We start from the raw sequence: 24,555 nt of genomic DNA, 5'->3' as shown, positions 1-24,555 counted from the left end.
AAGTTGTAATGTAGGGAAGTATATATACATACAGTGTTAAGAATATACAATTTTTCAACATTTTTGCATATAAAAGAGCAATTTTCAGTCAGATTTCTGGACATTTTTAATTTTATTTTGGGGATAAAACTACGTTTGTTGACCAATTTCAGTGATTCACAAAAAGTTTATCAATCTACACAGAATAATTCCCTACAGATAGGCTTGATTCAACATGCTGTAGACGTGGGAAAAGGTAGAAGTTACAGCGTATAAACATTTAATGTGTATTAATTAGAGATGATGTAAGAATCGGTGTGTAATTAAACTCTTTAATATTACAGATGAATTGAAGGGACATTGTGGGGCCTCCGTGGCTCAGTCGCTTAAAGCGTAATGACCCAGGAGTCTCTCACCAATGCGGTCGCTGTGAGTTCAAGTCCAGCTCATGCTGGCTTCCTCTCCGGCCGTACGTGAGAAGGTCTGTCAGCAACCTGCGGATGGTCGTGGGTTTCCTCCGGGCTCTGCCCGGTTTCCACCCACCATAATGCTGGCCGCCGTCGTATAAGTGAAATATTCTTGAGTACGGCGTAAAACACCAATCAAAAAAAAAAAAAAAAAAAAGGGACATTGTAATTAATGTCTACATACATGTAGTTCTTGAATGTGTATCGATGTAAGGCTGATATAGTTCTGCCGGGTTGGGTCATACCAAAGACTTTAAAACTGGTATGTACTGCTGCCTCACTCAACGCTCAGCGCTAAGAGGTTAGAGCAAGGAAACAGCATCTGTTGACCCGGTGTCAGTATAATGTGACTGGGTGTGGTGTCATGTCTGGTGTCTTGGACATGATGCTTCAGTGGCGGCAGCACTTGGGCAACATGGACAGCCACAAGAAGACACAGTCTGTGTACACACACCTAATGACTCCTCATCATCATATGACTGAAAAATTGTTAAGTATGACATTAAACTCAAGCATTCATTCATTCATTCATTCAGATTTAGCTCTGGTATCTCTCTTTTATCTTAACACTTACATATCAGGTTAATGAAAATCAGTAAATAAAAGGCTGTTAGATCGGGTGTCTCTTTTTCACGTTTTTGAAAGACTGTAATAATTGGTGTCTGTAAAACATTTATTACAGGCCAATAAAGTAAATGCTGTAATCAGATCAGCTATCTAATCACTTGTTTCAAGTTCATGAAAGGATCTAAAAATAGGTGTCTGGAAGTGAGCATAAAGTCTGCCATTATATCTACATCGAAAAACGATATATCACATAGAAAAATATGTAAAGAATTCTATGAAGTTTTGAAAGCCGAGAAGATGAAATTCACCATTGGGGATATGGCACTGAGGGGAAAATTTACTCTGAGTTGCCATGTTGAAGAACCCTTATGAACTTCACCCATTACTGGTTCTGAAAGCGTCACGTGATACTTGGCTGTCATGTCAAAAAACCTGTCAGCTCTCTATTGTCAGTGTGGTTTAGTTGAAAGATAGATATTGATGAACTAAATTTGATTTTGCTGTTAGTTTAACCGATGCATTTTGAACCACACATTTATGAGCAGGGAACTGAGAACGGCTGCCCGTGTCACAATGCGTACATGGTGGGCAGGAGACTGCAGTAACTGGTCAGGTTTGTTAGGGGGGCTTCTCTGCCCACGAACATCGCCCTGACCAAGTGCCAAACTAAAAGAAGCATCAGTTCTATGAACACGGAACAGAGCTGATACTCCTTGGATTGGTATCGGGTGTTTTTGTTTGTATTTACTCATTATTACATTGTTTAATACTGATGGTGCGGGAGAGCTCCTAGTTTCTGTGACGTCACTCTAGATAGCTATAACATGGCAAAATGGCATCACCAAATGAGTGGTCAGGCACTGACGATTGTTTGCTATTTATTTTGTTGATAAAGATGTGTTGATGATGTGTAGAATTTTTAAAAATATTTTTAGAAGATTTCTGAAATACTACTTTATTAATTAAATCAGCTTTAGTGGCTGACTTTATGTTCACTGAGACTGATTAAACTTCTGACTCACTTGTATGTCAACATTTAAAACCTTCACAGTGCTTAGTTTTTTGTATTGGAAGTTGAAATTTTGACACGTTTATCTTTTGACAACATTGAAAATTTTGGTTTCAAATGCCCAAAAATGAGCTCTAAAATCATGGATCAAAAATCATGAAGACAGATTTGGCTTCATGGATTGAGTCCAAGGTGTCTAAACATGCATTACAGGCAGACAAATTTATACTGTAGTTCTTCAACGTTTTCACATGTTTACAAGGTGTTTATTCAGTCATCTTCTGAAGGAATTATTCTGTGTAGACTGATAAAATTATACTTTTTGTGAAGCCCTGACACTTGCCAATCCATCCAGTGCTGTTTTGTCTCCAAAATCAAATTATAGACAAGCTTAAATTGTACTGAAAGCTCATTTTTCACTCGTGAAAAGGTTTAGGAATTAGGGTATATTGGTGAGGGCTGTTACATCAGGCTACTAAACACTTACATATACCTTCAAATTTTATGTAGGGGTGTAAGAATTAGTATCTTAAAATATTTAAGTTCTTACATCTTAATGAAGACATGCTAGATTTGATGTTCTAATACTTAAACATACCGTAATTCTTATAAGTATTGGGACAGGTATTAGTTGCTCTGAAAGCAGAATATTCCGCTGTCTGTAGCTGGCTACGGGGATGGCAGTAGACAGCTGTCTGCAGCCTGCTACAGGGATGGCAGTAGACAGCTGTCTGTAGGCTGCTACGGGGATGGCAGTAGACAGCTGTCTGCAGCCTGCTACAGGGATGGCAGTAGACAGCTGTCTGTAGGTTGCTACGGGGATGGCAGTAGACAGCTGTCTGCAGCCTGCTACAGGGATGGCAGTAGACAGCTGTGTAGCTTGCTGTGGGGACAGCAGTAGACAGCTGTCTTCAGCCTGCTACGGGGACGGCAGTAGAGAGCTGTCTGTAGCCTGCTACTTGCCCTTTTTGAATGCTCTGCATTATACTGTATTTCGGCATTTTACTATGCCATCATCAAGAATATTATATCATAGTATTCTTTGAAAACTTGCATATTTTTTTTTTTTGCAATAACACTACTCGTGTTGTACGTGAATATATGATGGTATATACTGTATACACAACATACTGTAATATGACTTTGTTTGAACCATTAATTACACTGGCTATTGTTAATTTTATTTCGTTATATCTGTCATTTGTCAAATACTTTCAAAACTCATTGTGGTACCCCCAGCTTCATTATCTGTGGCTCAGGTGTTTTACGCATATTCGTTTCATTAGCAGAAGTTACCTGTCTGCCATGCCTGCTCAGGGGGGACACTAATTCTCTTTTGAAGGGAACACCGCTACATGAGCATTGATCGTGATGGAAGATATGATCAAAAATCTTCCTTCATTCCAGACACAAATGGGAGAAATGTATTTGTGAGACTGGTTATGAGATCCATTCCTATGAAGTTATCACAAATTTAGCCCGTTTTGAAGCTCAAATAATTGATTAGTTTGGGAATAGTTTGTGTGAAGTTAATGCGAGTAATGTGTGCTGAAATGAGTTCCCAGACGTTCAGTATTACCTGGTACTTTATGATTTTCATGTGTAATTGAACCAGATGGGGCTCTTTATGCAGTTTAGATCTATGAACCTGTGCTACAGCTGCTCCAGTGATTTCCTGGGTTCCTTCTCCTTAATGATCACTCACTGTTTTGAGAGACAGGTGAGAAATATTCTTGTATTGGAACCTGGATTAACTAACATCTGACATATAGATAGCCAGTGACCTAGGAAGGCTCATAAAGTGCCTGTGATATCTGCACAGGTAAATAATTTATTGTTTTCATGTTACGAGGCGACGTACCATTTATACCAAGATTGTGCTGTCTGTTAGCGGGTGTCTGTCGACCGTTGTCTCTCAACGTCAGCTTGTCGACAAGATATCTCAAAACTACTGGACGGAATTTAATCACATTTGGATTCAAGCTGTCTTTTTTAATATGAGAAAGTTAAGCATTGATAAGATTTTAGTGATTGTCCGTTTATCTGTTGCAGTCCTTAATGGGTAAGAAGCAAACTAAGATACATGTATACAGCTGTAATTAATTTACCTGTTTTGATGTGATTACAGGTGTGGAAAGGATGAGTCAATCTGAGGTGGACCCGGCGTTTAGGGTCATCCCCAAACGGCAGACCTGTTTCTTGGTATGGAGGATAGAGGTGAGTTGTGATACGGTGTTCATGGAATTAGTTCAGCGACATCGTTACAAGAACGTACCCTATTTCTTCTAAATTTTGGGACACTTGGTCTGCTCAGTTTAGCAAGTATACCTGTAATTCTGGCAGGAATATTTAGTTTCTTTTTCTCACATGGTTAGACGATCTAATGAACAACATACTCATTACTTTTCCAATAGGCTGGTAAAGAAATGTAATATTGTACTTTTTATATCACTGCTAATATCTGTCCCAAATTTTAGACGAATTGTGGTATTTAAATTAAGAAACCATTTTTCATGGAAATATACATGTGTGATACATTGTTCATGGAAATGTACATGTGTGATACATTGTATATGGAAATGTACATGTGTGATACATTGTACATGGAAGTGTAACTATAAGTGATACATGTACATTATACATGTGTGATACATTGTATATGTGTGACACATTGTAATTGTATGATACATTGTTCATGGAAATGTACATGTGTGATACACTGTTCATCGAAATGTACATTTGTGATACATTGTTCATGGAAATATACACGTGAGATACATTGTTCATGGAAATGTACATGTAACTGCGATGCACTATTCGCTGAAATGTGCCTGAACATTAAAGGAGAAGAAAATTTAAATATCAATCAAATAACATTGAAAAGAGTATGCATTTGCTCGCAGGTGCACGCCATATAAAAATTCTAATATGTACCTCAAGTTGATAAATCATCAATAAAGTCAGCGCCAAAATCCGCTGTGGGCGACTCCATTTTGCCTAAGAACTAGTCCTGAAGTCTTCGCGGTTAGGAGGAGAATTGCCGTCAGAAACAGCGTAAGTGCAGTTCGTACATTTTCGGTAGAACTGTTCTCCCCAGAAGGTAGCGAACAGGACAGTTCGTTTTCCGCTTGACGATCGGGAAACTGGAATGTTGGAAGTAGGTTCCGACTTTACACGAACAAGCCGGCGATTTTAACGACTCTCACTGGTTGAGAGGCAACACACCCCCAGCATAAATTACTGGGTGTTAAAGATGGAGGATGCGATGGACTCAGCGATTTATGCCAGCTTTGCCGTATTCAGGCTTTATGTGTATGGTGAGAAAAAATCGCAAAATTATGCAGCAGGCGCCACCAGATAGAAAAAAATGTGCTCTTTTCAGCCCATAGTGTCATGTTTTTAAGTTTTCTTCCCCTTTAACTCTACTTTTCCACATTTTCACGTTAAATAACAACATTAAATGGAATTTATGCTACGAAATACATGTACATCTTGTTTCTATTTGGACATTTTTCTATACTTGGACATTTTTTGTTTTTCATTCAATTGATTTTATTTTTGGCCGGTCTATTTATGTCCCATTATTACAGTATTTTACATGTTTTTTATTTGTTGCAGAATTTGCAAGTTGTACCAGTCCCAAGAGAACATTATGGGAATTTTTACAAGGGTGACTCATACATTGTCCTCTCTGTAAGTTTGTGTATCTCATGAATATTCATAATTTTAACCACATACTTTAATACCAAGGTTTAATAGTCAGTAGTGTATGATGTGCATATACATTGGTTCACTATATAGCAAACAAACAACTTGTATACTCCACCAGCCTCCATACATATACATGTATGTGTGTATTGTTTGTTATTCCAAAAGTTAGGGATAGCATGCTTTAATAATACCTCAACCTTTTTTTGGAATATGAAAGAGCAACCTTATGCACCTTTTTCATTTGAATTTGAATCAGTCCTCTTTACTTGTATATTAATGTATTCTAAAAAGTGTTTACCCCATTGCATCTCATGTTCAGGTGTTTAATCTCATGTTGCCTTAAGTGTTAAAGTGTTTTGAATCAGTTGTCTTTAATTGTATTTTAATATATGCTGAAGTCTTTAACCCATTGCATCTCGTGTTTAGGCTTTTAATCTCAAGTTGTCTTAATTGTTAAAGCAGCTGGAATCAGTTGTCTTTATTTGTATTTTAATGTATTCTACAGTGATTAACCCTGTTGTGTCTCATGTTTAGGTGTTTAATCTTGCGTTGCCCTAAGTGTTTAAGTGTCTTTAATTGTATTTTAACGTATTCTTGAAAGTGTTTAATTACCCCATTGAATACAGAGGGATACAGAATTGATTCTGATTGGCTGGTGTGAGAGATGTAGGTTTGGCAAATTAATTTAAGCAAGGACCTGAACTAACCCTTTCTTCACTGTCAGCCAGTAGGGCTGCACTGAATTACCTCCCTTAAGGTAAATCTCCCTTTAAAAACGTGCGTTTTTCAGGAGTAAGCTCTGCTTTAGTTGAACCTCAGAGAATGGCTAATGGCAAGTTCCGCTTTGAGACAGATTTTGTAAACTTATTTGAAAAGTCTAGGATTCTTAGGTGATTTTAAAATTCTGGCCCTAGTTAAATAACACAAACAACTTCGGTAAATTCGTAAGCTGAAAAACATTTAGTTCATCATAGAGCTTGTGACATTTGAGTGACTGTGATGATGTTTTTTTTACATTCTGTTTCTTAAAAAATGTTTGTCATGGTTGTGGCATAACTTACACTTTGCATGCTTTAATAGATGAGATCCCTCTTTTCACGTCACAAAAACTAGTCTCGGGAAACGTGATGGTTGTTGTTGTGTAACAAGGGAGGTAATTCAGGGCAGGCCTATCAGTGTCTATTCTGTACCCCTTTAAAGTGTTGAACGTACATCATTGCATCTCATGTGAAAGGGTTTAATCTCTTTGTTGCCTCTAGCATTGAAACGCTTGTCATCTAGCTTACTCTTTAATTTGTTTACATCTTTGTGTCTAATTTGTCACCTGAGTTGAAGTCTTTTTTTTATAATCCCATGATTGTGTTATTGTATTTTTAATCCCATGATTGTGTTGTTGTGATCATAACCCCATGATTGTGTTGTATTTGTGTTGTATTTGTATTTAGATGTCGGGAGAAGGGGAACCAAGAAGTTGTGACATCAAGGTACTTGTTATACCAATCAGGCCCGAGTTTTTGCTTTTACATCTTCACTGTCTTTGTATACTCCATTATATTACTGCTATTTATGGTCAACCATTTTTTCATAATAATTAACAGTTTTCAATTTTATTTTAATATTTAATAATTTTCAACTTTTCTTTTAATATGAACAGTTTTTATTTTTATTTTAATATTAGAAAGTTTCGTGTTTTAGTTAATAATGAATAATATCCCCTTTTTATTTTGCCTTGAAAAAAAAAATACGTTCAGTGTATGATTATCCCAAATTATCCATTAATCTAGTTGTCCTAAGAATTACCATTTCGCTCCCAGCAATTACCACTTCTTCCTAATGGTTACCACTTATATCCCAACAGTTACCACTTATATCCCAGCAATTATTGCTTCTGTCTCAATAATTACCACTTCAGTTCCAATAGTTATCACTTCTGTTGGACTAATTACCCCATCCATTAATCTAGTTGTAGTACACTGTGTCCTAAGAATTACCATTTCTGTCCCAGCAATTACCACTTCTTCCTAATGGTTACCACTTATATCCCAGCGGTTACCACTTATATCCCAACAGTTAGCACGTATATCCCAGCAATTATTGCTTCTGTCTCAATAATTACCACTTCAGTTCCAACAGTTATCACTTCTGTTGGACTAATTACTGCATCTATTCCCAAAATTACAACTTTTTATCCAAACAATCTTTTTTCAAGAATTTCTTTTATTACCATAATACCTCAATCTGTCTCAGCATTTACCATTGTGGCTGTAGTGACTGTATGGTAGTTGAACCCTTATCAGTGGCCTCATTATTTTACTGATACTGGTACTTTTAATATAGTCCCCAAGTTGAGAATTTTTTATGTGCACTTCTACAGCAAAATTTTCCCTGTGATGACTTCATCAGATTAGCGTTGTCAAATATTCGAACTATACATGTATGTGTAGCCCCCAGATTAAGAAATCTTTATCTGATCAACTTTTGCATACCATTTACACACCATTTTGTGAGAATCTTCCCACCTCAGTGTCTTCAAATTACACATTATGATTTGGGTGTAAGGTTTCCAGCCTCCAAATTGCTACAATTTTTCACTTCCTATTTTATAATTAGCCAGTTTACTTTCTTTCTGCGGTCCTTTTTTTTTTTGTTTCCAAAATAATACTTGCATGAAATCCAAAACTGTTCAGTGGTACTAATCCATTTGGTAGATGGAGATCACATGTATGTAGTGAGAACTGCTAGCAAAAAGGATTTCAAGCTACCTTGGGATTTAATATTGTAGAATTTCCTGCTTACATGTGTTAAGTCCTTCATCAAAGGAATCTTTATACTTAATTGAAACTGGATAATTTTCTTTTTATTTTTTAATTAAAAATAAATATGAAGCACTGTTAGAAGTTCCTGTCTCTGTGTGCTTACATTACAGCATGGCCAGCCTCCAGTCATTTTAATACTTTACTGTAATTTTTAAGGATATGTAAGCATGCAATAATCTGCTAATCACCTTAATCCCAGTGTAAATACTTCCTTAATACTTCCTAATCTCATAAATATTTCAAGCATGGATATTTTACCAAGTTCATATATTTCTTAAAATATTGCAAAGGGAAAAGCAGTAAGGTTTCAACTCAAGATACGTTTTGTAACATTGTGTATGCTTTGCAGAAAAGTCTTTGGGTAACATAGTGCATGTGTGTTGTATTCCAGTCGCACGTTACTTTTTTGTGATCTTAATTCTTATGCATCTTTAGTATGTACACTGTATACATATTTATAATATCTCTTTTTCTTTTTTTTTTTTTACGTTTTTAATTATTTCATCTTTTTCCCAGGACTTAACTCATTTTTCAGATGAACAGTAGCTAGCTTGTAATCAAAAATATTGTCTTTAGTTATTTGGTTCTTGTTTAACACGATGCTCAAGAATTGAACTAATTCTATATTGGTCAATTCTGTGACTGGAAGAAACTAAAGTGCCCAGGGTAAACCACTGATTCACTGATTAAAGACAATTTGTTGTTGTGTGGACATTGCTTCGTTATTTTAAGCATTAAGACATGATCTTGCACTATAATACGTGTATTGTTTTCTGCTTGTTCCTTCATTATGATAACTGACCTCGATGGCTCAGTTGGTAGAGTGTGGGCTTCGTGGGTGATAGATCCAGGTTCAATACTGGGCCGGGTAACACCCAAGACCTTAAAAGCAGAAGCTGTAGCTTCCTCGCTTGGGGTTCAGCATTACGAGGAAGCGTAACAACTGGTGGATCCATATCATTATAATGGTTTGGGTGGGGCGGCTTACTTGCCTTTGACGTTAAACCCCAAGCACTCACTCACTCACTCACTCACTCACTCACTCACTCACTCTTTCATTATGATGGTGTTCACATGATCACTGTTACACACCATATAACATCCAGAAGCTCAGCGTACAACAGTTAAAAAGAGATGTTATATTGAGTTACTTGATGTGTTTTAGGTTCGAGATGTCAAAGGTTCAATAGATATACATGTCCACTTTTGGCTGGGATCGCAGACATCACAGGTAAGATGTCACAGTTGTCTCCCTTGACTAATCTGCAATAACTTCATTGTACCTAAAAATTTGCCTTGAAAATTATGGGTTTTGAGGCAAACAAATTGGTGGTGAAACTTAAACTTGGTGATAAATTAAATTTATACATTTTTCAAATAAAATTTGGGTGTTATTTTCTATAGTTGTTCCTCCAGCTTGTAGAGAACTCATTTAAATCCTACAGTTACATGCATTAAGTATTATAAAGTTGATATTAAATTCAGGATTTATCATTTTGTGTTTCATCTCTTTTTCTTGCCAGGATGAAGCTGGTGTGGCTGCATACAAAACAGTTGAGCTGGACGATCATCTAGGGGGAGCTGCTGTCCAGCATCGTGAGGTTGAGGGTCAAGAGTCCAAAGTTTTCATGAGCTATTTTAAATCTCGGAATGGCATAAAGTGAGTCCCCTAGCTATGGTGCTTTTGTGTGTGGATGTTCGTTACGTCTAGGAAAATGTGCCATGCCACAGTCAGACATGTAAAAAGATAAATGTTTATATATTGATATACATTGCTTCTGAACACTCTAAAGTAGCACAGTTGGTAGAGCATCGGCTTTAGGAGCGGTAGATCCAGGGTCAATCCTGGGACAAGTCACACCTAAGACCTTAAAAGAGGAAGTTGTAACTCTCCTTGCTTGGCGTTCAGCATGAAGGGGATAGTGCGACAACTGGTTTACCCATATCAGTATAATGGCTCAGGCAGGGTGGCTTACTTGCCTTCGGTAAGGCGTCTCAGTGAAGCAGCACCTGATAAAAGAGCCGTGGAAATCCATGCTGCAACAAGGAGGCACATTACACTAAGGACTCCTTCATCGTCATCTATAAACCCCACAATCTGCAAACAGAAAACAATATAGAAGTTGATGAAATATTTCAATCATTCATTTTATTCTTTCATTGAGTTTGATGAGTCTCTGTTATGCTCTGTCATGCTCTATTATTAACCTTTATCACTTTCATTTTCTCTTTTGTTGTCACCCCAAAATATGGCTGGTTGTTGTTGTTGTAGCTTTAAATAAAACCGTAATCATTCAATCATTCATTTACAGTCAAACCTATACCTACGGCCACCTGTAAGCAGCATCCATCTGCACTAAACGGTCGCTCTTTTCCGCAACCGAGCAATTTTGCATGTTAAACAGCCTTTAATATGCGGGCACGCATCTAGCGGCCACTATATTTCGTAACAAAAGTCCAATATCAACCTCTTTCATGCGTCCAGAAGACTTGATCCATCGGCAGTTAGCTGATAATCGGATGCTTTGAAAACTTCAAAATGGCTGTCTCAAACTTCGCCAGCTTTTACAGGGATTGAAAATTTGCAGTTTGGTAAACTGCTACTTTTTCTTGACCAATTAATTAGCTTCTTTACTAACCAATGGTTGCAAGATTTATTGTTTCATTGACCAATGACACTGTTTTAATCATCGAGGGTAGTATTCTTCTCATGGAATAAATATGGCAGGTAAACTGTGTTGCAAATATATTGTGATATTTGGAAGGAGTCTTAGAAAGATGTTTTTTAGTTGTTTTTTTTTTCTTGAAGATAGAATAATATCTTACTGGAAATGTGTAAGTTTCAACACCAGAAGTAATACATTACATGTATGTGTTTACATTTTAACAATGTACTTCACGGTCATTTACTGTACCTTATTTGGTTTTTGCAACCAATTTCTACTTTTTGGCCTCTCCTATCATCCTGTGACCTCTGAGAGAGATTTTCCTCTCACAGACGTGCGGAGGAGGATTGAATTAGGACTTCCACGTAAAACATCTTTCTTGCTCCAGTTTCATCTGCCAGATTTATCGTCACTGAAATGACGAAATACCACATGCTTCAGATTTTTGTCGGTACCACGTTAACGTGTAACAAGACGTGTTTTGGTAGATGAGATCTACTTTATGGGTCTGTATCGAGTTTGTTGTATTGTTTCAGATATTTGGAAGGAGGAGTTGCCAGTGGGTTTAACCATGTGGAGCACACGCTGAGAGAGAGGCTGATGCAAGTCAAGGGCAAGCATCATGTCAGAATATACGAGGTAGGGCAGCTGTAGTGAAACTGAAGCTAGACATTTGAAAAATGCCAGATGTGATATGAGGCTATATGAGATATCCACATTAGCCAGACTTAAGTTAGACATTTGAAAAATGCCAGGTGTGATATCAGGATATATGAGATATGTCCACATTAGCCAAACTGAAGGTAGACATTTGAAAATGCCAGGTGTGATATGAGGCGATATGAGATACATCCACACTGGCCAAACTTACGTTAAACAGTTGAAGAATGCCAGGTGTGATATCAGGATATATGAGATATGTCCACATTAGCCAAACTTAAGTTAGACATTTGAAAAATGCCAGGTGTGATATCAGGATATATGAGATACGTCCACATTAGCCAAACTGAAGGTAAACATTTGAAAATGCCAGGTGTGATATGAGGCTATATGAGATACATCCACACTAGCCAAACTTACGTTAAACAGTTGAAGAATGCCAGGTGTGATATCAGGATATATGAGATATGTCCACATTAGCCAAACTTATGTTAGACATTTGAAAAATGCCAGATGTGATATGAGGCTATATGAGATACGTCCACATTAGCCAAACTTAAGTTAGACATTTGAAAAATGCCAGGTGTGATATGAGGATATATGAGATATGTCCACATTAGCCAAACTTACGTTAGACATTTGAAAAATGCCAGATGTGATATCAGGATATATGAGATATGTCCACATTAGCCAAACTTACGTTAGACATTTGAAAAATGCCAGGTGTGATATCAGGATATATGAGATACGTCCACATTAGCCAAACTTATGTTAGACATTTGAAAAATGCCAGGTGTGATATCAGGATATATGAGATATGTCCACATTAGCCAAACTTTAGTTAGACATTTGAAAAATGCCAGGTGTGATATCAGGATATCTGAGATATGTCCACACTAGCCAAACTTAAGTTAGACATTTGAAAAATGTGTAAATTTTGTCCATGGCTGACTTGCCCATTTTTCGAGATTCTGAGAGTTTTGTTGATGTTGGAAAGATGTTTTGAGGTTTGCTTGAAACATGAGATGATGTTATACTGGAAAATTGTAAGTTTTAGCACTGAAAATAATATTTTTTTGCCTGTAATGATGGACTTTTGTGGACGAAATTTTAGATCATTTAGAGTAGATAGGATAGTACACCAGTTGATTCAGATATCCAGTACAGCCAGGTCCTGTCAATCAATCCTATGCCCATTGTGGTCGCATGGTTCGTGTATCACATGGCCACTGTAGGCTGACCCTGGTCGAACACTAATCAAACACACCATTATCCTCCACTTACCATCCGCGTAGGGTAGGCCCACGGTCCACAGACAAACAATCACTGATCAAGCACGCCATCATCCTCCACTTACTATCTGCGTAGGGTAGGCCCAGGGTCCACAGACAAACGAACACTAATCAAACACGCCATCATCCTCCACTTACCATCCGCGTAGGGTTGGCCCAGGGTCCACAGTCAAACAATCACTGATCAAGCACACCATCATCCTTCACTTGCCAACCGTGAAGGGTTGGCCCAGGGTCCACAGACAAACCAACACTGATCAAACACGCCATCATCCTCCACTTACCATCCGCGTAGGGTTGGCCCACGGTCCACAGACAAACAAACACTGATCAAACACGCCATCATCCTCCACTTACCATCTGCGTAGGGTTGGCCCACGGTCCACAGACAAACGATCACTGATCAAACACGCCATCATCCTCCACTTACCATCCGTGTCGGGTTGGCCCATGGTCCACAATCAAACAAACACTGATCAAGCACGCCATCATCCTCCACTAACCATCTGCGGAGGGTTGGCCTGCGGTCCACAGACAAACAAACACTGATCAAACACGCCATCATCCTCCACTTACCATTTGCGTAGGGTTGGCCCACGGTCCACAGTCAAACAATCACTGATCGAACACGCCATTATCCTCCACTTACCATCCGCGTAGGGTTGGCCCACGGTCCACAGACAAACAATCACTGATCAAACACACCATCATCCTTCACTTACCATCCGCGTAGGGTTGGCCCAGGGTCTAAGACATCATCCTCCACTTACCATCGGCATAGGCTTGGCTCACAGTCCACGTACAAACGAACACTAATCAAACACGCCATCATCCCCCACTTACCATCTGCGGAGGGTTGGCCCACGGTCCACAGACAAACGATCACTGATCAAATCACGCCATCATCCTCCACTTACCATATGCGGAGGGTTGGCCCACGGTCCACAGACAAACGAACACTGATTAAACACGCCATAATCCTCCACTTACCATCCGCGTAGGCTTGGTCCACGATCCACAGACAGATGATCACTGATCAAACACGCTATCATCCTCCACTTACCATCTGCGTAGGCTTGGCCCAGGGTTCACAGACAAACAATCACTGATCAAGCACGCCATCATCCTCCACTTACCATCCGCGAAGGGTTGGCCCACGGTCCACAGACAAACAAACAAACTGATTAAACGCGCCATCATCCTCCACTTACCATATGCGTAGGGTAGGCCCACGGTCCACAGACAAACGAACACTAATCAAACACGCCATTATCCTCCACTTACCATCCGCGTAGGGTTGGCCCATGGTCCACAGACAAACAAACAAACTGATCAAACACGCCATCATCATCCACTTACCATCCGCGTAGGGTTGGCCCACAGTCCACAGACAAACGATCACTGATCAAACACGCCATCATCCTCCACTTACCGGCTGCCCATGGTGGCACCATGGTCAGCATATCATTATACGACATTTGACCACTTCAGAGTTTGATGTAGTTTGGTGTAGACCTTGTAGTATTCACCCATACACACCAAAGTTAAATATTCCTGCGTAATTTCATATCCAACATGAAACCGTGATACGCCAAATAACTCTAGTCCGTTTCCAAATTCTGAAACGCCACCATGGTTGTATAGTGCCGTCATGTAGGGCACAGACTTTAAAGAAAGCAGTGTGTTGCATATGCAGACGTTACAAGAAATCGATCGGTATTTGGCAGTAAAACATTTGGTGATCATAGGCCGAGGGTCTGTCGAGGGTCCGCCGAGGATGCGCCAAGGGTCTGCTGGAGGATCGCATCATGGTACCTGTATGGAGATGCATGGTCGGCATAGCGTATGCTGACCACGGGCGGACGGTTAGGGTTTCCTCCCGCCACAATAGGTTTAGGATTGATGGTTACGATGTGGCTGTACTGTAAGTTGATTGTCTAAAGTTGATTGACCACGGGCCGACGGTCAGCATATCCTCCAGTCACATTGGTTACGATGTGGCTGTACTGTAAGTTGATTGTCTAAAGTTGATTGACCACGGTCCGACGGTCAGCATATACTCCAGTCACATTGGGTTTAGGATTGGTGGTTACGATGTGGCTGTATTGTAGGTTGATTGTCTAAAGTTGATTGACCACGGTCCGACGGTCAGCATATCCTCCAGTCACATTGGGTTTAGGATTGATGGTTACGATGTGGCTGTATTGTAAGTTGATTGTCTAAAGTTGATTTACCACGGGTGGACGGTCAGCATATCCTCCAGTCACATTGGGTTTAGGATTGATGGTTACGATGTGGCTGTACTGTAAGTTGATTGTCTAAAGTTGATTGACCATGGGCCGACGGTCAGCATATCCTCCAGCCACAATGGGTTTAGGATTGATGGTTATGATGTGGATGTACTGTAAGTTGATTGTCTAAAGTTGATTGACCACGGTCCGACGGTCAGCATATCCTCCAGCCACAATGGGTTTAGGATTGATGGTTACGATGTGGCTGTACTGTAAGTTGATTGTCTAAAGTTGATTGACCACGGGCCGATGGTCAGCATATCCTCCAGCCACAATGGGTTTAGGATTGATGGTTACGATGTGGCTGTACTGTAAGTTGATTGTCTAAAGTTGATTGACCACGGGCCGACGGTCAGCATATCCTCCAGCCACAATGGGTTTAGGATTGATGGTTACGATGTGGCTGTACTGTAAGTTGATTGTCTAAAGTTGATTGACCACGGGCTGACGGTCAGCATATCCTCCAGCCACAGTTTGTTTAGGATTGATGGTTATGATCCTGCTGTATTGCAAGTTGATTGTCTAAAGTTGATTGACCACGGGTCGATGGTCAGCATATCCTCCAGCCACAGTGGGTTTAGGATTGATGGTTATGATCCTGCTGTATTGCAAGTTGATTGTCTAAAGAATCTTTGTGTGTTGTTAGGCTGCTTCTGTGGCTGTCTAATTCTTTTCACAGATTAAACAAGGACTTTTATGGATTTGCATATTTAAAATTTACAAAGTGTTGATTGTAACTTTGCTATTCCGTTTAGGTTCCGATTACGTGGGACTCCATGAACCATGGTGACGTTTTTATCCTTGACCTTGGCAAGGTCATCTACATCTGGCGAGGTCAAAAGGCCAGCAACACAGAGAAAATGCAGGTGAGTGGACAAATTGCGTTTGTTTTTGATTTGTTTTCTGCACTGGAACGTTTAGGAGATGTAATGTTGAGATTTCCTTGCCAAATTTCTCTCCTGTATGGTAGTTGTGTCCAAAGAGGAGACTTAATGTGGCAGTTTCGAAATTCCTGCCAAATTTCTCTCCTGTAAGGTGTAATGGGAGGGGCTATGGTTGCCTAATTTAGATACTTATCTTGGAGTCCCTTTTCAGCCCTCAGGGTCTTCGTCTCCCCTTCAGACAGGACCTATTTTTTGCACTCTTAAAATGGTGGCATCTTGATTTGCGCCTGTATGTCCATGGGTGCGTCAATGTGTTTGTTCGTGTGATATCTTATGAGCAAAACAAAAAAATAATCAAATGAAATTTGAGAAACAACTTCTTACTACTATTGTCAGGATCTGATTGATTTTTGAAGAACATTGTGTTTCATTTATACTTTATTTTACATAAGATAAAAATCCTTGCCTGAGGATCAAAAACTAGTGTGAACACTTAGAATTTATCTGGAAATGCCTATACTTCCTTACTATCATTGGACTCTCTTTACATGACTACGAACTTAAAAGAATATGTCAAAATTGAAGTAGGTATTAAAATTTGAGTTCAAACTTTGTTTTTATGACAGGCAGCAAAAGCAGCAAACACATTCCGAGGGGAACGAGGAGGTTGTGACATTATTTTTGTGACTGACGGCAAAGAGTCTGAACTGGAAGACGAAGAACTGAAGGTATGGAAAACTGGTTTAGTTTACTCGAAAAGAAATATTATCGTTTCAATCAGCTTTTGATTTAGACACAAAATTTTGTCTCTTCACTGGTCAAACGAATGTCACTGGTTTATTAGTGCCAAGATTAAACAGGTTTGCTGATAGTCCTTTGTTTGATGCAAAAAGGAGAAGACTGCTCTGTGGAGACCTCACTGGAAATGTAGAACAAGCTTTGGTTAGAAATGGTGTATTGAAAAACTAAAGTTCAAATCTATCATTAGCTGAGTTCTCTTTAATCAAATTGACTTCATTTGTTATTGTGGAAGTAAACAGTGTAAACAAGGATAGTCACATATAAATGAAAAATTCTTCAGTCAGTATTCAAGGTTTGAAAGCTGAAAAAGATTTTAAGAAATTGTCCAAATCTTAAAATCTGTCACTTAACATATGGTTAATTCAAATGAAGTAGAAAGATAAGTTTAAGTATTTGATATGTAATGTGTGCAGTTGAAAATCAAGACTGCTGAATATTTTCTAAAGTCTTGCATGACTGAATTTTTTAATCTTTGTCCATCCTGTCTCGTATTAATGACTGTAAGAAACTAAAAAACTGTGGAAAGGCATTTGATGTACAAACACCATACACATTGTTTTTTTTGTGCAAAATTCAAATCTTGCATACTATGGTAATTATAGTATTTCAGCCGTAACAAATTATTTAGGCCAACATGAAATTGCCATGCTTCCTTGCTTGAAGTTCTTTGGGTTTTCTCTTTTCACAGTTATTTGACAAGTTTTTGCCGTTGAACCAAAAACAAGTGAAGGATATTGACGAAGCGGGTGCAGACGACGTTGTTGAACGGGCTGCGGCAGCTAGCATCAAATTATACTTGTATGTACTTCAGTGTAGTCGAGTCAAGTCATTCTTAAGGGTCATACCTACATTCATGCATATAAAATGACTTTATTCTCAGTATCAGTGCTTACATGCATATTGCCACACTGTCATATGAGACTTCAGTTTATACAAAGCAAATCTGTTTTGAGTTTAATCTAATTTCACACCTATTAGAAATACCTGTATAGGCAGGATAAATTTGACCAGTAATTTAGTCAGCCAACATCAAGACAAAACCTAAAGTCCGTCCAGCATCAAGGAGGCACATTACATGCACCCTAAGGATTCCTTCGTAGTCATATGATTGAAAAATTGTTAAGTATGACGTTAAACCCCAAGCACTCACCCACTCACTCAGGACAAAACGCTGTCTCACTGCAAAATTCAGGCTGTTGACCAAGGTGGTTCTGGTAGTTTCGGCAACACCTTTAAGTCAATAGAGTTGTCAGGTATCGGGCAGAGATAGACAGTTTACTCTACCCATAAACCTGAGGGCAGTCATGTAAGTGAAAAAAGTCTTGATTACTGATACAGCATTAAAAACCAATAAAATAAATGACAGAGGCAGTGACTCTACATTTGCAATATCAATCCAGGTGCACGGATGAAGGTGGTACACTCAAAGTGACAGAGAAGAAGACGGGGCCTTTGTATAAATCAGATCTTAACACACAGGTGAGATGGGTTGCCGTAGCAACTCCTTCGAAAATGGAAGAGGGTTTCCTGTATTGTTTGTGTGCACTCTGTGATATCATGACAGAGTAACCTCCCTTTTCATCCATCACATCATGACTTTTAAGCAGTAGTTGAACATTTAAAAGTTGTTAAATGCTTTTTTGTGAACATAATGTGAATGAAAAACATGTACATGTGGAATTAATGATGGTGTGATGTACGTTGTGAGAATTTAATTGGAATGGAAACGTGTAATCTAGTAATGTGATATACAAATTTTTGTGAAAACCTTCGAATCAGCATTTCATTATGTACTATCTCCAACATCAAGAATGTATGCTGACAGTAAACACTGAATAGTTTTCCTCTAACTGCCTATAATTTATATTTATCAGTATATTAATAATCAGATTTGGATTTTCTTTTAGTCATGTACTGACCAGAGGTTATTGATTTAGCTTTCCACCATGATTTTACGAGTCCCTCAGTTCGTGAAGCATTTTTGGGTTATCTCCCCTTAGGATTGTTACATCATTGATAATGGCGTGGCAGGGATTTGGGTTTGGGCCGGAAAGGAATCCTCAAGAACAGAGAGAAAAGAGTCCATGAGAAATGCTTTGGTAAGTCTGTATGCATTTTTGTCTGTCGATCTGTCAGTCTGTGTGGCACGATTTCGTTTTCAGACAATGACTGCTCCAAATATTCTCTAAGCATGTTAACTTTGACCATCTTCAGATCAGTTGTGAAAATCAGCGGACTTTATGAATAAGTTTTGCATATTTAATGAATTGTGTAATTTGGATTGGTTGTTGCTTGGTGACCACTTCATATGTTTTGGGTCTGAATTGGGTAAAACTTTTGTGTTCAGTGGGTTACTTCTGTGTATCCTCAGCTCAGGTATCTGCGCTTCAGTTTTACATATTTTTTTTATTCCCTTGACTCTGATTGGTCGTTTTATGTACAGTAAACAGATTCATCCTTTTGCCCATGAGGTCAAAATTGAAAAGCAGCTTGATGCATGCATTAGGTTTGCATATTTAAGATGAGATAGAAAATTTGGATGTTTTGAGCTTCGTTTGGGAAGTGGGAGGATTCACAGGTTTCATTGTTAAAGGTATTATTTTGTGATATTTTTTTGCCTCTAAAAAAAGAACACTTTTGGGTGAAATTATGGATCACTTTCAGTGCATGTAAGTTCTCTGAATTGTTGTATCAGTTATTTGGTTGATCAGATTCAAAATATATTGCCTCAAAAAATGTACTGTAGGTGTAATGACACAGGAGCCTGACACCAATGCATTTGCTGTGAGTTCAAGTCCAGCTCATGCTGGCTTCCTCTCTATCTGTAGTACGTGGGAAGGTCTGCCAGCCACCTCCGGATGGTCGTGGTTTTCCCTTAGTCGTTATCCAGTTTCCTCCCACCGTAATGCTGGCCACGGCTGTATAAGTGAAATATTCTTTTGGGTGAAATTTGGGGTCCTTTACAGCAGAGAATTTCCTGGTTACCAATTACTTGATTACTGCTACATCAGTTATTTTTTACATCAAATTCAAAATGTCTGTGATTAAAATTATTGTTTGCAGGGATTTATCAACAAGAAAGAGTATCCCAGCAGCACACCCATCACTCGTGTTGTCCAGGGGGGTGAACCAATTGAATTCAAGTGTTTGTTTAAGAGCTGGCCCCAACCTCAGGCCTCGGGAAAGGTTTATATCAAAAACAGAATCGGTGAGTTGAGTTTCTTGGAGATTCTGTTGTTTTTTTTTTTGTTTTGTTTTGTGTTTTTAAAGTATTTCAATGCTGTTTGTAAGATGAGAGCATGTTTGCTTTAATGTTGTATTAAGGAATTGTGGAGGGGGGTTGGGGGGTTTGGGTTTTTTGGTTTTATTGTTTTGGCACATTGTTTTAACCCCAATGTATGGATGTATTGCACAAGATAATGTCTTCACTCTGTTTCTAAGAATATAATGACTAACATGGATTCCACGTGACAGATTTATCTGAACTGACGAGAACTGTTATTTGAAGTGAAAGCAGTTTAAGTCTGCCCATATCACATTATGTTCTACATGTAGATTGAAGCAATTTTATGATATTCATTTAAACAAAAAAAAAAAGCCATAATTTCCTAAAAAAACTTCTGCACTTGTACTATTTTTACTAAATGTATTAATTTTAGAAGTTAAACATTTCATTTTTATTAATTTACTTTAAATTACTTTACTTTTATTAATTGCCTGAATATGCATGTTAGTACATATTTTTGTGCATTTGTTTGCATGGATGGTAATATGGATGCGTGCTTAATTGGTCAATGGCATGATGAGTCATACTGAAATTTGGATAATTATCGGCTTTATTTGGTTTTTATTATTAATGTTCTTGCATTTCCACCGTAATGCTGGCGGCTGTCATGTAAGTGAAATATTCTTAAGTATGGCATAAAGCACAAATCAAGCAAATAAATAAATAAATATATGTTTCCTAACTTCAGGTTAAATATGTATTTATTACTATTGTTATTAGTAATATAGTTGCATTTTAAATACGTTTTTGGAAAGACCAATAAATACATTTGTAAAAAATTTGAAAGAATTGAAAACTTTACTAAGCTTGTCAGTTTAGAATTCAAGTTTATGATATTCATTTGTGATTTAAAGAAAAGAAATAAGCTGTCTTTATGTAGAAACTAGGACAAAACTCTATTCTTTTAACAGCAAAAATGATTTGCAAACAGTTTAAGAAAAATACCGTCTTCTCTAGCCAAGGTATGAGTAGAGAATCGCATCTATGTGTATACCATTGAGGTGGCAAAGGTAGAAAAATATTTTATACTGGTAGTAAGATTTATAAATATAAAAATTGGTTGCAAATTGGAAGATTTAGTGATTTGAAAGTTATCACTAAAGCGTTGTTGTATTAATTGTTTTGTGTTTGTATTGAGAAATGTGAGAATTAACAGGGCCATTAATGTCTAACACTTTACTTGAAGAGCACACGTACTGGTACACTTAATACATAATGCACTAAAGTACTGGTATGAATGTACTGATAGATGCTCATAGCTATATGCATATCAGTTACCCTAAATGACCTAAAAATTTGACCACAAAAGAGCATTTTTGGAGGCGGATAAATGTCATGAAATATTACTTCTGGTGCCAAAGAACTACATTTTCCCAGTAGGATATCATCCTACCTTCCATACACATCTCAGTGCACCTGTCTAAAATCAGTAGAACTCCCTGAAGCTGGAAAAATGAGCAACTTAGTCATGGACATAATTTTAGGTAATTTAGGGTAATGTTTATTATCACGTGTATATATACTGAGCTATATCTATGGTGACTATTACTGTATTTCACCTAAAATTTGGTATTTAAAAATGCACTTTCAGGGGAAGATGTAGACCTTAAAATGATACTTTTTGTTGCCAATTAACACTATGAGATTTCAGATGAAAAAATTAATCAGACTTAAAAACTCAAGTGGCATTAAGATGGAGAAATCCATCAGAATCAAGTAAAATGTGTCACTTGAAATATTGCTAACCTTTAGGTCAAATACAGTAGGTATATTTTTAAATGCAAAGACTGGTCGCGATAGCACAGTTGGCAGAGCGTCCGTTTCGGGAGCGGTACATCCAGGGTTAATCCTGGGTCCAGTCACACCTAACACCTTAAAAAGAGGAAGTTCTAACTTGCTTGCTTGGTGTTCAGCATGAAGGGGAAATTGCAACTCAGTAGAATGGCTTGAGGGGAGGTGGGGGGGGGGGGGGCGGCTTACTTGCCTTCCATAAGTCGTCTCAGTGAAGCAGCACTAGATAAAAGAGGGGTGGAAATCCATCCTACAACAAGGAGGTACATTACATGCACTCTAAGGATTCCTGAAAAATTGTTAAGTACAACATTAAGCCCCAAGCACTCACTCACTCACTCACTCAATCACTCACTGAAATCTGTCAGTTAATGTATACATTTCATATCTTGGCCATCACTGTTTTTTTTTTTGTAGCATGTTTATTGAAGCTGTCTCATTCCTGTAGTCACATGTATATGAAAGCATATCCTTATTTATGATCACTATCATTATCTATGGCCATTGTCATTATTGTTGCTAACATTATTGTTTGGTGTGTCTCTGCATGTGCCTTGGTGTGTTGCTATGGTAATGGTTCTTCTGTCTATGCCGGCCATCTTTGTTTGCGTCCATCTTGCACAACCTACAACCATGACTGATCATTTTTCATCTAGCGAAGTGTAAGTTGTTTTCAGTTTCTGTTATGGACATATTTTGTCACATATCTTGTATTTATTTGAATGATTTATAAGTAGACTCACCCGCAACTCAACCTTCACAAGAAATATTTATCTTTAGTCTTGTCTTAATGAAATGTAGCTTTTTATCCCCCGTCATTTAACATAAAGTAACCTTTTTAACAACAGTATTTCATTTATGTTATTTGCATACAAAATTTGGATACAAAGTAGCTTAGCTCTTTTGCTAATGTTTACTAAAGTCAATGCACAGGTGTTCATCAGTGGGTAACCTTACCTGGGTGAATGTTGTGATTTTGATTTTAGAGTTCAGTCTATTCAAATATATGTTGTCCTAAATGAAAATTTTTGTAGTCCAACATTTCATTGATGTTTTAAGAAAATACATAGCGGTTAGAGCTAAAATTGCTATTTACATATATGTCGTGACAGTAGCAGCATTCATATAAACACTCAATTCCACTAGCATGGTCAATATTCATAAAGCGACGCCAATTTAAATTGTTGTCTTTACAGGCAGAATAAATCTTTTTCCAGTGTCTTAGGAGGGTGTAAAAAAAGTAAAAAAAAAAAATGGTGCAGGAAGGGCCGACAATCTCAGCAATATTTTCCTGTTGAAGACATATTTACATGATCAGAAAGCGTTAATAAAAAGAAAAAATTCATAATTATATCGACGATGGACTTTCAGTTTTACTTTTATTCCTTAGTTGAACCTCTTAGTACATGGCTGGCCCATAAAACACAAAGTTGAATTGATCTCAACTTAGGTGGAAAAAACAAATATAATAATAATAATCTCTGAATTGACACATGTATAAGCAAATGTATTGTTACTTTGATATTTGCCTGTCTGTCAATGATAGTTTTTCACCAAGTGTTAGGAATTTGATGAAGTTTTACAATTTTTCCGCAGCCAAAACTGTCCAGACAAAGTTTGACGCCTCAACGTTGCATAGTAACAGGTTACTAGCCGCTGAAACACAGATGGTGGATGATGGGTCAGGAGATGTGGAGGTTAGTGTAATAATAATAATAATAATAATAATAATAATGGTAGATAATAATGATGAAACAAAGAACTTTTTCTTCTGACGTGGCTACTAATTTGCATATAATCATGATTATGCGCAGATGAAATTTTGGCTGTTTTGGCATTTATTTTGTAAATGCGAAACCATATGAATGTGTGAGAGGTAGGTGAATGATGGACAGTTCACTAACGCTCACGACGCTTGCCTTACCAGGTAAACAAACCACGTCATGTTTATAGCCATAGCATGTAGGCAAAGGCTAAAGTGCCGTAAAACGGTCTAAAACGAGACTGCAAGATCAAGATTCACGTAAGATGCGATCAGGATGGTGCCAACATCCGCGCATGGGACGCTCAACATGACCAATCGAGATGCACGTAGGATGGGCGGATAATAGGCAGAGAATATACGAGGATTGGGCAGTACTGTAGTTGTATACTCACTGATGCGATTGGTCTGAGTTCAAGTCCAGCTCATGCTGGCTTTCAGTATGATTGTACATGTGAAGAGCTTCCAGCAACCTGTGGATGGTCGTGGGTTTCCCCTGGGCTCTGCCCAGTATTCTCTCACCATAATGCTTGACATTGTCATGTAAGTGAAATATTCTGAAGTATGTTGTAA

The 24,555-nt window shown here is 38.2% G+C and overlaps 1 protein-coding gene across 1 annotated transcript in view; it reads left to right on the top strand.

Moving 5' to 3' along the window:
* Nucleotides 1-1,586: 1,586 nt before the first annotated feature.
* The window catches only part of LOC135464503 (advillin-like), a 41,730-nt gene continuing 18,761 nt past the window's right edge, over nt 1,587-24,555 (top strand). The window contains exons 1-14 of the mRNA XM_064741928.1: nt 1,587-1,626; nt 2,688-2,885; nt 4,151-4,239; nt 5,641-5,715; nt 9,715-9,780; nt 10,073-10,209; nt 11,752-11,854; nt 16,214-16,324; nt 16,969-17,070; nt 17,832-17,941; nt 18,544-18,622; nt 19,144-19,242; nt 20,207-20,351; nt 23,817-23,917. Of these exons, the coding sequence (XP_064597998.1) occupies nt 1,587-1,626; nt 2,688-2,885; nt 4,151-4,239; nt 5,641-5,715; nt 9,715-9,780; nt 10,073-10,209; nt 11,752-11,854; nt 16,214-16,324; nt 16,969-17,070; nt 17,832-17,941; nt 18,544-18,622; nt 19,144-19,242; nt 20,207-20,351; nt 23,817-23,917 (1,455 nt within the window). The remainder of the gene's footprint in view (nt 1,627-2,687; nt 2,886-4,150; nt 4,240-5,640; nt 5,716-9,714; nt 9,781-10,072; nt 10,210-11,751; nt 11,855-16,213; nt 16,325-16,968; nt 17,071-17,831; nt 17,942-18,543; nt 18,623-19,143; nt 19,243-20,206; nt 20,352-23,816; nt 23,918-24,555) is intronic.

This window comes from Liolophura sinensis, chromosome 4 (assembly GCF_032854445.1).
Source record: "Liolophura sinensis isolate JHLJ2023 chromosome 4, CUHK_Ljap_v2, whole genome shotgun sequence".
NCBI lineage: Eukaryota > Metazoa > Mollusca > Polyplacophora > Chitonida > Chitonidae > Liolophura > Liolophura sinensis.
The sequence above is the reverse complement of the archived record's forward strand: the minus strand, read 5'-3'. Positions and strand labels throughout refer to the sequence as shown.